Source organism: Sus scrofa, chromosome 12, assembly GCF_054392235.1.
Source record: "Sus scrofa isolate SSC_HxYL_T2T_F1_AM1 chromosome 12, Sscrofa_HxYL_maternal_Yorkshire_Landrace_v2.0, whole genome shotgun sequence".
Taxonomy (NCBI): Eukaryota; Metazoa; Chordata; class Mammalia; order Artiodactyla; family Suidae; genus Sus; species Sus scrofa.
In genome coordinates, this window is record NC_139394.1 from 38701606 (window position 1) to 38715538 (window position 13933).

Genomic DNA, 13933 nt, shown 5'->3' on the forward strand with positions numbered 1-13933 from the left:
ATTTTTTGTCTTTTCTAGGGCCGTTCCTGCAACATATGGAGGTTCCCAGGCTAGGGGTCTAATCGGAGCTGTAGCTGCTGGCCTAGGCCAGGGCTACAGCAATGTGGGATCCAAACAGCGTCTGTGACCTACACCACAGCTCACGGCAATGCCAGATCTTTAACCCATTGAGCAAGCCAGGGACCGAACCCGCAACCTCATGGTTCCTAGTCGGATTCGTTAACCACTGAGCCACGACAGGAACTGCACCCAACCCCTGGTTTACATTCTCTCGGTCAGGGGGAGGGCAGTGGAAAGGCTAAAAGTGTAGACACTGGGACAGATAGCCTGGAATCAAATACTGCCCTTGACCAGCTGTGTAATTGCGGGCACCTCACTAACTCCTTTAAGAGGCAGCTTTTTTCTCCCCATGTGTGCCCCGCCCCTCATTCATTCACAAGAGGCTGACATCAGAATACCCTTGGTTGAGGGGGCCCCTCAGGCTTTGCCTATTTCTTTTGAAATCTCCTGATTGAGGCTGCAAGATGATAGAGTAGGCTGAGAAAGCAGAAGTGGGAAGGAATCATTTTCCAGATTTTTCCCCCAGCACATAATGAACACTAAATTACGAAGCTCCAAATCAGAGCAGGCCAGGGCCAGAACAAGTCTGACTTCCCGACCACGAAGGGAAACTGATAGGAATGATCAGAAGCTTCTGAATCCTCACTGTGTGGCCCAAGTGCTTGGCTCTCAATAAAGACGCTCACCATTCCTTTAGGTAGACACTGTTGTGAAACACAGGGGAAGAAAAGAGCAGCTGTTTCCTGTTCTTCTCTGGAGGTGGGTGGGGTGGGGTGGAGCCGAGGGCAGGCATCCCCCGCCCCCAGTGTGCCCAGGCCTTTATACACACTCCCACAAACAGCCTGTTCCAGCCATCAGAGGGGCTGCTGCCTAAAAGGGCCACTTTTCAGCCTAGAAGCCAAGTCCAGGCCAGACCTTTGGTGACCTGGCAAAAGCTCTGCCCTCTCTGTTCCTTGTTTCTGTCCTTTACAAGGTGAGGAATATGGATGGGGTGAATTTTAAGGCCCCTGGCAGCTGAGCGTGCTTTGGTTTGCACCTCTGCAAACCAAAAGGGTTGTTTCCACACGCTTCAGTCTTGCCTAACCAGACTGGTAGGGGCCGACTGACCAGAAATGGCTACTCTCATCTCTCTTCGGGGCCTGTGGGCCAAAGACAAATCGCCCTTCTCACAACTGCGCTTAGGGCTTGCCTCCTTTGCTCTCAAAGATAAATAGCAGCTGGGGCCCCAGATGGGAACTTGGGTCCTGCGGCCTTGAGGCTCTGGAACAAAGGCTGAGCAGGATGGGGAAGGGGCCTTCCCAGAAAGTGAGGGGAGGGGAGCCCTGGGGCTCTTTACGGCTTCACCTCTCGGTAAGACTGGCAGGCCTGGCAGTTCTTACCTTCCCACGGTTTTGGGAAGGAATGGAGAGGGAACTCTCCATTCCCCTCTCTTCCCTTTATTCTCCCTCGGATTGGGGTCTTTACGCCCCTCCCTCTCTTTCCCTCTCTCTGAACTTCGCCTCTTTATGCCTTTTTAGGCCTGGCCTCTCCAGCCCCGGGTGGAGGGGGGGGTCTTGTATTCTTTTTTTTCTCCTTAAGGCCAAGTCTCCCTCCCCCACCCCTTTCCCGCTCCCCCTCCCCACCCCCCTCCCTCCGCCCCGAGGCATTGTGGGAGGAAACAAGATGTGGGGCGAGAGCGGCGCGGGGAGAAGCCCGCAGTGCGGGGCCGGGCGGGCGCAGCCAATGGGGAGCGCGGACGGCGGCGCGCGCGGCGGGGGGGCGGGGGCGGGGCGCTATTTCAGGGGGGGCCGCGCGTCGGGCGAGCTCAGCGGCAGAGCGGAGCGGAGCTGTGAAGCGTCAACGCGGAGCGGGGCCAGCGGGCGGGCAAGCGGGCGCGAGGCGGAGCGCGGGCGGCCGGGAAAGCTCGAGGGCGGACGGCGGCGCTCGGCCCGGGCCTGCGGGAGCCGGAGACCGCGGCGGCGGCGGCGGCGGCTGCTGCCGGAGGAGCCGAGGGTACACCGCCCTGCCCGCGCCCTGCCTCAGGCCATCGCTGCTCCCCCGGGGCCTGGTGCGGACTCGCCTCCGTGAAGGTGAGCGGTGGGTGGGGGCGGCGGCCCGGAGCCGGGCGGGTTTCGGCGTGACGCCGCCGGCACCTCTCCCGCCCAGGGCTGCACCACCCTGTGCCCTCGCGACCCTGGGGGCGCGGCCGGGGCCCCGGGCTGCGGAGGTGTGCCCCCCCCCCAGTCCCCCGGGAGTCTCCCTGCGCCGCGCGGAGGCCCCTGGTGTCGGGGCCGGGGGAGAGCGGTGGAGCGGACTCGGGCGTGACGCGGCTCCTCCCGCCGCTGCCGCCACCCTCTGGGGCGTCCTTCCTGCAGGGAGGACGCCAGTCACTCCGGCGCTGCTCCAGGCCAGGCGGGGGAGGGCGGCCGGCCGGCAGGGCGGAGGTGGGGGCCGGGGCGCGGGGGGGGGGGGGAGGATGCTTTCTCTGGGCCCTGGTGCTGGCCTTCGGGACCGCAGCCCTCTGGAGGATGGGGTGGTGGAGGGAGGCGGCCCCTTGGGGATCCGAAGGCTTGGTAATACAGGCGTTTGTGCGTTGGGGGCTGGGGAGGGCGGGCGGTGTCGTTCGGAGGCTCGGCCTTTTTGTCGCAGGGCCGGGGATGGAGGAAGGGGAGCTGTCCTGGAGTGCTCTCTTCGCCTTTCAGAGGAGCCCTTGGCTCGTGACTGAGGCAGCTGGCCTGGGGCCCTCTGGTCATCCTTCAATCTGGAGGCCCAGGTTCCTGGCTTTTATTTTTCTCTCAGGGAGGAGGGGCTACACCGGCCCCTCCCTGTCCTTTCCTCACCGGCACCTTGGACAGGGGAGGCTGGGGCTCGGCCTCAACACTCAAACGCCTGGGGGCCGGGGGTGAAGAATTGTGGCATTGTAGTCACAAGACCAACATTATGTAACTGCAGGCTCTTCTGGAGGGTAAGGTGGCTTCTAATTACTGTGACAAAGTTGTTCCTTTGGACTTTGGGGCGGGGGGGGGGCGAAATGAGGCAGTGGAGCAGGTGAGCTTGCCGGGGGCTGATTTCATACAGTTTTAACCAAGCCCCACCCCCACCCAACCCATTTGTAAACAGTGCCCCCTTCTGAGTGGTAACCTAGGATAGGCCACCAGGTGACACTCGTTTTCTTGACACTTAAGGAGCCTTGTAATAGAACATTCTGCGCCACTCCCTCGGCCTTTGCTCAGACCCTTTGAAGTTGCTGTGTTACTTCAACATTGCTTTTTAAAATGAAGATGTTGATTTTCCCCAGCTGGAATAGGTAGGCCTTGAACAGGGTTCTCCTGATCTTTTCCTCAACCCCAGCTGATGCTCATGGACTCCTCTTAAGGCTCTGACTTTTCCTCTCCGGAGTGTGGAAGCAGAGGTTGCTGGGACATTAACCTTTTGCCCTGCCAGCCTTTACTGAAGTGGAACCGGCCCTCCTTAATTTGACGATGCGGGACAAAGGTGCCCCAGATGCACTGAAGGGCTGCTTGGTATGCCTACGTTTTTCACATCTGGTGCAGGCCGAAGAAGTAGTCATGAATTCTGCTTTTTTCAGCCCATAGGCTAACGGGAACTCAGATCAAGGTGGTCTGGAATGATAGCATTCCTGTCCTTGAGCAGACAGGTCCATGTGTAGCTTGTATCAGACAGGGCTGGAATGACAGCATCTTTTGTCTGCTGGGCAATTTGGAGAGTAGTTGTGTGTAAGGAGTGGGGCGGATTGCTACTGCTCTTTGGGATGGGACTCTGGTCAAGGACAGAGGATAGAATTTTGCAGTTCATCTCCTCTGCTCCTGCATAGCACCTCACTTGTTATAGACTGCCAGGCAGGTCCTGGCCAGTCCTTTTGGAATTTCTGTCATCCTAAGAAGGGACCCTGCAAGGGTCCGCCCTGGAACTCTGGTTGCTATAGGATGAATGCCATGGCTTAGATGGCAGGGATACAAAACAGTGCTGTTAAAATAAGAATTCTTCACCTTTTGTTGTCTCTGTCACCACTGGGCATTGGTAACCTAGAGTTTGGCAATATTTCTGTGAAGGGCCAGATAATGTTTTAGGTTTTAAAGGTCATATAGTTTCTTGTAACTGCTCAACTCTGCCATTGGAGTGTGTTTCTATAAATCTATTTACAAAAGCAGGTGTCAGGCTGAATCTGACTAATGTGATAGACCACTGTATATAGATTGTCCTTGCTTGCAATGTTCTCATATAACTTTAATCCTTATCCTAACAACCTCTGATAGAGAACTATCCTTGTTGCTAAAATGGAAATAATCAAATGCAAAAAGATGAAGTGATTTATCCAAAACCACAAGAGTTCACAGGACCAGAAGGCAAGCCTGATTCATCTTTCCACTGTGATACCAGTGATGTAATAATGGTCATTAAATCAAGGGCTTATTATGTTCAAGTGTTAAAACCACCTGGTTTACCCGCGGGTTAACTCTGAAGTCCCCATTTTAAGATGGTGGAACGATAGCACAAAGGTTAAGTAACTTGCTCAAGGACACAACTGATCGATGGTACATTGTAATATCTTGGCTATTGGTGCTATTAAAAAATAATGGAAATAGTTAAATTTAGAGTTGGAAAAGCCTCATTTTATATGTGGTAAAAATTGATGGTTTATTATGTCTTATTATTTACCTTTTGTTTCTCAGGCTAGGTGATCATGTCTCTGCTAAAATCTTAGGAGTTCCCTCTTCTAATGCCTCATGTCTGTGTTTTCTGCTGCCCTAACCTTCTGTGTTTGCCTCCCCCAAGGAGGCCCCACACCCATCTGCTACAGTTCATGCCCAGAGTATGGGGTTGCAACCTCATCTCTCTGCTTCTTCTGCAGTGTCACGATGTCTGACCGGAAGGCAGTGATCAAGAACGCAGACATGTCTGAGGACATGCAACAAGATGCCGTTGACTGTGCCACGCAGGCTATGGAGAAGTACAACATAGAGAAGGACATTGCTGCCTATATCAAGAAGGTGTGGTAGGAGAGCTGTGGCTGCTGGTCCAGGGGTAGGGGTGGATAGCTGAGCTGTGTCCCAGGGAGGGCTGGAGTTGGGGACACAGGACATTAGGTATATTCCATGCAAACAGAACCCTAAGAACTGGCAAAGCAGACAGCTCAGGGAGTGATTCTTATTTACTAAATCATTCACTTTAAGAGCTGTTAACAGGAACTCTGTTGGAGTGTGTGTGTGTGTTTACAGATAACTGTATGACTATAGAACATCAGAGTGAAGCTTCAGGATTAAATATAACTGTCCCAATTCAAAACTATTTAAAATGAGATCAAGGATGTTTGAATGGAAAAAATCATATATAAATTTTTAGGAAGTTGCATCATTTTAAAGCAGGATATCCCTATAGTAATCATCATTATGTAGGAGGTTTTCTTTCTCTTAAAAAGGATTCTTGTACTCCATTACCTCCTCCTTACCGTCTTAAGAAAGGGTAGGCTTGAGTATATGTATGTATTTTTTAAATGAGCAGTATTGGGACAGTAGGCTTAGTTCCTGAATGAATGGGTGAATGGATATAGTTAACGTGGTAAGGAAGCAGCTGAGCCAGAAGTGAGAGGTGGTACCCAGAGTCCCTGATTCCCAGTGAGGATCCATGTCCATTGGTGGCATAGTCCCAGTCTTTCATAGTCTCACTTTTGGTATCCCAATGTTGCCTAAGAGTCATGGCATTTTGGTGCACGCAGGTGGTAGGGTGTCCATGAGTTTTACAGAACTTTCCTACCCAGATGCAGGGGATGAGAAAGGGGAACGAGTCCTGAGAGACTTTTTCTGTGTGCAGATCAAAGGGGTGCAGAGTCAGCGGGGCTGCTAGGGGTTCTGGTTCCTTGTTGAGTGATGGCTTTTCTGTCCTGTTCAGGAAGAAATCTGGAATTATGGACTCCCAGAGCCAGAAGAGTCCTTAGATTATATCTGGTTCTGCTTTCTTGTTTTGCTGATGGGAAAATGAGACCCAAGGAAGTGACTGTAGTGCTCTCCTATGTTACACAGAGCCTTTAGTCAGGAATAAAGCTTGATTTGGTGACCCATGACCTTTCCACTGTTTCCTAATACCTTTTGGAGTCATGTAGTGTGGGAGCTGTGACGAGGCTAAAAACATCGTAGGTTGAGCACCTGGGGGACAGAGCCCTAGGTTTGGCAGCATTGCTGGGCCCATGGTGGAGGGCTGCTGTCTGTTCATGATCATGGCAGAATGCAACTAGAACTGAGCCATCTGTTTCCTGTTGTGTCCACAGGGTGGCAGGGAACTGCCTATCTGATTAGGTGGCAAGGATTTCCTAGTTGGCTTTGATGCTGAACATGTACCCCTGAGAGAAATGAGGGAATTGCCTTGATCTCATGGCTGAGGTCTTTGTTCTGGAGCTTACAGTCCACATAGAACCTGACACACTGGAGGGCCTTTAACGTTGACCCAGAATTACTTCCTGGTACTCCTGATGTTTGGTCCCATGCTTCGCTCTAGGTCGCTGGTTTTTGGTGTTTGGGAATGCTGGTTTAGGAATGTGAGAGGTGGTGGGCGGCAGTCAGGGAGGCTTGCTCCTCTGTTTTACTCATGCTTTGTGACACTGGAGTGGTCTTTTATTCCACTGGCTTTTCTGATTCCCTTGCTGAAGAATCACAGGGTGGGCTAGAATGAAGAGAAATAATCAGGTGTAAAGTGCTAGAGAGAAATAATGGAGCCTTTGTGGTGGTACATTATTCATGAGGGAAGGAGCGTCCTAGCCAGCCATAGAACCTGAGCTACTGAGGTTCAGAGAACTGAGGCCAGGGGGTGGGGGTGGGGTGGGGTGAAGCAACAACTAAATTAGTCATTCTGGTTTCTCATCTTCCAGCTGTCCTAATCACCTTTCTTCTCTTTTTTTTTTATTCTTCTTTTAGGAATTTGACAAGAAATATAACCCTACCTGGCATTGTATCGTGGGCCGAAATTTTGGCAGCTATGTTACACACGAGACAAAGCACTTCATCTATTTTTACTTGGGTCAAGTTGCAATCCTCCTCTTCAAGTCAGGCTAGGTAGCCGCAGTGAAGGTGTCTGTGGCGGCGGCATCGATGGCAAGCAGGCGGCATTGCTGGGACTGTTTTGCACTGGGGCCAGCATCAGGATGTCCTCTCCAATGGCTGTGCTACTGCATGGACTGTATACTCGATTTCATGTGTATGTCGCAGTAAACAAAACCAAACTTCTTTCTGTTTAGTTGCCTGGGGAAGAAGGCTGCTTTATGTTTATTTTTCAAGACTTAAAAAATTTTTTTGGTTTATTGCACTAGGAAATCTCTCCCACCCTTCCCCTTTCTCTTTCTCTCCCTATACATAATAAAAAGCCCTCAACAAAGCCTATAAGACTAGGAGGGCTGGGGAAAAGAAATAGGTTTCTGGAGGTGGAACTAAAACCGTGCAGCTGCCTCTTCCCGGTGGTGGATGCTGCTTTGGGAGGGCCAGGGAGGCTGCCGGGGGACAGTGTTAGGATTGGCAAGGAGGGAGGGAGTGAAAGGAGGATAGGGGGATTGATTTTAGTACCAGGGAGAATATTCCACTGAACTGTGATTCCACGGCTTGGGGCAGAGGGTGGGGCGGGGGCTGGATTCTTTAAGGGGCCCTGAGACGTGTTTGTCTGTGGTGTGTGGGAGTGGGGAGCAGACTTGTCTTGCTGTCTTTGTCAGGAGAGTTTCTAAGTAAGGGCTGTGTCTTTGTGGATTACCTTCTTTTATTCTTCCTGCCAGAGCTCATGCTAGGAGGATGTCGAGGGTAGGATTAGCTTGACTTTTTTTTTTTTCTTTTCTTTTCTTTTCATTCTTCTCTCCTTCTGTCTGCTCCCTGCTTAGCCCTCGGTTTTCTCATTCCTCTGAAGTTCTCTTAGAGCAGCCCCTGTTAGTAGGCTGGCAAGGGAATTTCTGGTGACTAGTTCCTTAGTTAGGTCTTAGCAATCAAACCAAATCAATGTCTCCCATAATTCTCCTCTGTGTTCATGTGTGTGAGAGTGTGTGTGTGTCTCTTGGTTTGGGGTAGAGGGGAGGGAGGGGTAGGACTGGAATCTCTAGGGTGTATGGGTAGATGGGGTGCACAGTTAGTTCTGTGTGGGGGCCTTTATGTAAAAAAAACTCTGAGGGTGTCTGTTTTGGGGGTGAAGATGAGTATCACCACTTCCTCCCTAACCATCTGGCCTAGACACCGTTTGCCCTGGGGCCGTCTGCTCCCAGGAAGGCTTTAGGAGAATAGTCTAGGATGAGTGGCCATGCTGCCATCCACCCTGGAGCTGGGTCTCAGTGGAGAGGGAAAGTGACTTTGTGAGTGGTGGCAGCCTCTCTTGGGGGGCAGGGATGGAAGTGATAAAAGGCTGTTGAGGGGCTTTGGGGGAACTTTGGAGGAGGTCAGTCTTAGTGATGAAGCCAGGAATCAGGGGATAGAGCTGGGCTGCTAGTGGGAGGAGATTCCAGGAGGAGCGCTGGGAAATCTTGTCTGTGGATCAAACAGGGATGGGGTGGTGGGGGCGTCATTGCTGGTTGAGCTGTTGATTCTTAGAAATCTCATTAAAAACTCTTCTGTGTAGGGTTGATGCTGTGGGGGGGGTGGGGGTGGGAGGGGATTAGGGATCCAGCTCATTTTTTTTTTTCCTCCATCCTTGGGATTGGTGGGGAGGCAGGAGAATGCCCCCTCCCCAAGCCTTTAGTGTGTGCTGAGCTTTCTTTTTGATGCTGACAGGGGAGGGTGGGGACTGGGATGGTGAGTGAGTTCCCTATATCAGATCTTTCTGGTGGGCACAAGACTGCTTGATTTTTGGTTTTACTTTTTTAATGAATGTCCAAATCTATGTTTCCCCCTGCCCTCCCAGACTTATGTGGCCAGTTGGAAATGTCTGGTTTGTGTTCATCTCTCCCTCATTTCTGGAGCAGGGGTTGAGACCCCACCACATCTCCTATGCTCTGCATCCACGCCTCTTTTGGACATTAAAGGTCGATTGATGCACTCCTGAGCTGTTTAGGTTTCTTGGGGCGGGGGGGTAAAGGGAATGGCATGGTGGCAGTGGTGTCGCACATGGGTTGGGTAGGTATCCAGGGTGGGGTAGAGTGGGGGCTAAAGAAGTACTGTGCAGAGAGGTACTGATTGGCCTGAATCAGGTCTTAGTTGTAGGGCCTAGGCATGGGCCCCTTAAGTGGGGGAAAACGAACCAGCAGCACTCTCCCACAAGAGTTCCTGGGTCATTGGTGGAGATGGCTCAGTGAGCCACAGTCTTCCGTAGAATAGATGCTGTGTCCCAGTTTCCAGTTCCAGGTCCCAGTTTCCGGCGGAAACTGGAGGTCTTCAGAAAGATGGAAGCTCTTTAAGTAGAACTTGAATGAGTCTCTGACTCCTGGGTTATTCTGGTTGTCCCAGTTGGAGCTCCTGCCCCCATACACCTGGAGAAGTCTAGAGTATCTGGAGACACATCTGAGAGGATCTGCCCACCCTGACCCTAAGCCACTGAGGTTTGGGCTTATGGCTACAACCCTTGTGGAGGGTTTGAGGGAGCAGAGATATTTCTGTTAGTTATTCACTGAAAAACATTTGTTTCTTTGCTTTTTAGGGTCACACCCATGGCATATGGAGGTTCCCAGGCTGGGGGTCTAATTGTAACTACAGCTGCCCCCTACAGCACAGCCACAGTAGCATCAGATCCTTAACCCACTGAGCAAGCCCAGGGATCAAACCTGCATCCTCACAGCTGCTAGTCAGATTCATTAACTGCAGAGCCAAGACGGGAACTCCCAACATTCGAGTTTTTATGCTGGGGCCTGGGATGCTGTTGGTGTAGAACAAAACAGGGAAGTTCTGTTCTTTCATAGTGCATACTACATTCCAGTGGGCGGAGCAGACATAAGCTTTGAAAAGCCAATAGTGAGTGATAAATACTGTCAAGGAAATAAACTGGGCAAACGAGCCATTGATGCTGGAGGGAGGAAGATCCCGTGTCGTTCACAAAGGAAGTTGGGCTGGATCTAGGGGAGAAGCCTCAACCTTTGTTGGTACGAATAATTTGTCAGAACTGGAGTTTTGGGGGTAGAGAGTGTGGTGGCCACAGGCCACATTTTGTGATGGGTGTCTTTAGGGGTAAAACTCCTGTTGTGATGGGAGAGGCAGTCCAGGTGGCATCTGTGGACAACATATTTCTGCACAGGTAGGTACACGGTGTTTATCTAGAAGGTTAAAGCTACAAGGCTTCCGGAGAGGAGGAGCCCCCACCACATGGGGCCCAGGAGGGGCAACAGAGGAGCATGGACTGCAGAAGGGGCAGTGGAGGCAGGTGGAAATCACACCACAGAAGACTGCCACCGCTGTCAGAACTGCCTGCAGAGGAAGAAGGGGCCTTAATATCCCACCTGTCTTCCATCCTGTTCTCCAGTCTTCTGGGGCCTGGGTTTTGTGTGAACCTAACAGGCAGATGGCAAGGCTGACCCAAGGATGCCAACTGCAGGTGTCAGCTCCCCTTCTCCCAGGGAGCATAGCAGGAAAGAGGAGTGGAGAACGAATCTAAGGGGCAAACCAAACCAGCATGGTAGTAAATTGTTGCGGTGGACACACTGTCTCTCCCCAGAACTCGAGTCTTTTAACCTAGACTGAAGGTGTGGCTGTCTCCTAAGCTATCCCCTAACTTCCTTTAGGTTTTGCTCAAACATCCACTCATCAGAGGGGACTCCCAACATCCTAAGTGAAGCAGCACTACTCCCATCGCTGTTTACCGTACCCAGTTTAATTCAGCACAGCATCTGCCAATGTTTGAGATTTGTTTACTTCCTCATCTCCCAGAGTAGAATAGAGGCTCCGCAAGAGCAGGGTCATTTTCTCTTCTCTGCTTTATCTTCAAGCACCCTGTCTTATAGGAAATGCTTGATAAAAGTGAATTGGTCAAATGAAAAAAGAAGGCAAACAAGCATGGGCAGCTGGCCTTCCCGGAAGAGATTACTGCCTTTGGTTTGACTCCCTCTCACCAAGCCCTGGAAAGGAGTGCGTGGGTCACTCCCCTGGTGTGCTCATGCCTCAGCCCTCTTCCTTTGCCAGTTAAGGAAGAATGAGTGTGTTCCTGAAGTACATTTCATTTTTAAAGTATTTCAGTTAATGTCACTGACACCTCCTAGTATCTCTGTAAGCTAGTCCCAGCAGTCACAGGTCACATTTTTGGGTAAACAATCAGGGTGAGTGATGTGCCAAAGCCTACAAAGCTGGGAGTGTTACTAGTGCCCAGGCACTGATTTATAAGGGCTGACCGGGGTGTGACAGCAGTGGACTCAGGCCCAGCTCTGGGCTTAGGAGGAGTGAATGCTGATATTCCCTTTCCTGGGCTCCACTTGGGCATTGAGGAGCATTTCCAGTCCCTCTTTTCTCACTACTCTTATCTACTGAGCATTGAGGAGCTGCCCCTTCCTCAAGGTTTCGCGAGAGGAGTAATGAGTCTTCTGGCCTTAGAGCTGCCTCCCAAAGTTCTGACCTCTCAGGCCTCCCCTGAACTAAAGGCCTCCCGACCACTTTGGTAACAGGGAGTGACCTATCACCTGTTGAAGAGGTCAAGTGTAGCTGTATGAATGTCTGTGACACAGTAGGCTTGGCGTCCCACCAGTGTACATGCATGTTCCTAAGACAGATGTCTGCTGTGCCAATATAGCAAAGGTCAAGGCGGACCCTTGTCCTCGTGCCTCTATTTCCTTGCTTTGGTCCGAAAAAAGATGTGCGGCGTTTGTGGGGAGGCTGTTGGGCATTGCTGGCTTGCGCTTTAGAGAGAGAGGCGAAACAGGCAAAAACAGCCTGGTGGTGTGGGTTGAGTCCCAGCTCCAACACTTAACCACTGTATGAACTGGGGCAAGTCGTTTGACCTCTGAGATTCATGCTCTTCATCTGTGAAATGGGGATAATACTTCGCTACCCCAAAGGGTGGTTATGTGGGTCAAATGACATGTATGCGAAAGTGCTTTGGCCCTTTGGACCATGATTATTAAGATCAATGACAATAAATCTTGGGGAAAGAATAAAAGATTCTGGGAAGTCAGGTCCCTCAAATCCCCTCTCACATCTTGTTGCACTGGCCTTCTCCCTTGTTGTCCAATTCTGTTGATATTATAGAGAAGGAAATTACCAGACAGAGAAAGAAACTCACTTAAGGTGACATGGATGCTTGGGACAGTTGGGATATAGAACTTGGTCTCCTGATTTCTTGGTCAGTCTGGTTCTGGTTTGAGGCAGTGGAGGCAACTAGTCACTAGGTGCTAAGCCCCCTACTGAACTCTGGAATGTCCAGTGCTCGGTAGTGGCACACAGCTCTGATTTTTAGTATATTCAAAGACTTGTGCAACGATCACCACTATCTAATTCCAGAACATTTTCATCAATCCCCAGAGAAACCTTGTACCCCTTTGCAGTCACTCCTCATTTACCCTTCCCCCTAGCCCTGTAACCACGAATCTTTTTTTTTTTTTTTTTGTCTTTTTAGGGCCATACCTGCAGCATATGGAGGTTCCCAGGCTAGGGGTTGAATCAGAACTGTAGCCACTGGCCTACACCACAACCACAGCAATGCTAGATCTGAGCTGCGTCTGTGACCTACACCACAGCTCATGGCATCACCAGATCCTTAACCCACTGATGGAGGCCAGGGATCAAACCTGCATCCTCATGGATACTAGTCAGATTCATTTCCACTGAGCCAGGATAGGAACTCCCACTAAGCTATTTTTTGTCAGTGTAAATTTGCCTAGTGTGGACATTTCATATCAGTGGAATCATGTAATATGTGGCCTTTTGTGTTTGTCTTCTTTCACTTAGCATAATGTTTTCAAAGTTCATGTGTTGTGGTATTTATCAGTACTTCATTCCTTTTTCTGGCCAAGTAATGTTCCATTGTGTGGGTATATCACATTTTGTTTATGCATCAGTTGAGTGACTTTGGGACTGGTCCACTCTGCTTATTGTGGATAGTGCTGCTATGAATCCACGTGTATAAGTTTTCATGTGGACCTATGTTCTCAGTTCTCTTGGCGTCTTTTCTTTTCTTTTTTTTTTTTCTTTTTTGTCTTTTCTAGGGCCACACCGGCAGCATATGGAGGTTCCCAGGCTAGGGGTCTAATCCAAGCCGTAGCCACTGGCCTACGCCACAGCCACAGAAACGCCAGATCCAAGCCGCGTCTTCAACCTACACCACAGCTCACACCAGTGCCAGATCCTTAATTCAATGAGTGAGGCCAGGGATCGAACCCGCAACCTCATGGTTCCTAGTCGGATTCGTTAACCACTGAGCCACGATGGGAACTCCTCTTTTATTTTCTTAAGGTCAGTTTACTTTTCTATTTTTTAAAATCTAAATTGATATTGGCAAATTTTTTCTGTAAAGGATCAAAAAGTAAATATTTTAGGCTTTGTGGGCCATATGACATCGTGTATGCAGTACATGTAGTTGTTCCGACTACTGAACCCTGCCATTGTGGCATGAAAGCAGTTGTACGCAGTATGTAAACAAATGAGCATGGATGTGTTCCAGCAAAATTTTAAATAGGCAGTGGGCTAGATGTGGCCTATGGACTGCAGTCTGCCAACTCCTAATCTAGATGAGAGAGTCATATGATTCAACATTCCAAAAGTACAAAAAGTGAAAATTCTCCCTCCTACTCTTGTCCCCGAGCCACTGGTCTCCCCTCCTTGGAAGCAATTAATGTTAGGAGATTTTGTGTTCCTTTCAGAGGCAGTTGATAGAGAGCATATTTTAAAGTGTCTGTGTAGCATTAAGATAATTTAATAAACATGAAAATATCTGAAGGCATACTCTGAAAGATGGAACACTCTTCTAGGAGTATTGCCCTGAACTGTGCAATTGACTCCTC

General features: G+C 50.4%; 1 protein-coding gene across 3 annotated transcripts; it reads left to right on the forward strand.

Moving 5' to 3' along the window:
- Positions 1 to 909: 909 nt before the first annotated feature.
- DYNLL2 (dynein light chain LC8-type 2) lies at positions 910 to 9056 on the forward strand. 3 transcript variants are annotated; one of them, XM_021067271.2, is made up of 3 exons: positions 910 to 1033; positions 4913 to 5051; positions 6969 to 9056. In XM_021067271.2, the coding sequence occupies exons 2-3, from the start codon at positions 4920 to 4922 to the stop codon at positions 7104 to 7106; spliced, it is 270 nt and encodes an 89-aa protein (XP_020922930.1). In that variant the 5' UTR covers positions 910 to 1033; positions 4913 to 4919; the 3' UTR covers positions 7107 to 9056. The 3 variants fall into 3 exon arrangements, 2 of the variants coding, with proteins under 2 accessions (XP_020922930.1, XP_003131683.1); XR_014821264.1 differs by lacking the exon at positions 910 to 1033 and adding an exon at positions 1708 to 2129; XM_003131635.6 differs by lacking the exon at positions 910 to 1033 and adding an exon at positions 1867 to 2129.
- Positions 9057 to 13933: the final 4877 nt, after the last annotated feature.

Bases quoted from the DNA above. Each gene is read 5' to 3' on its own strand.
- DYNLL2 (XM_021067271.2), top strand. From the start codon at position 4,920: ATGTCTGACCGGAAGGCAGTGATCAAGAACGCAGACATGTCTGAGGAC. The intron at 5,052-6,968 runs GTGTGGTAGGAG...TTCTTCTTTTAG, and splicing joins TTGCTGCCTATATCAAGAAG to GAATTTGACAAGAAATATAA.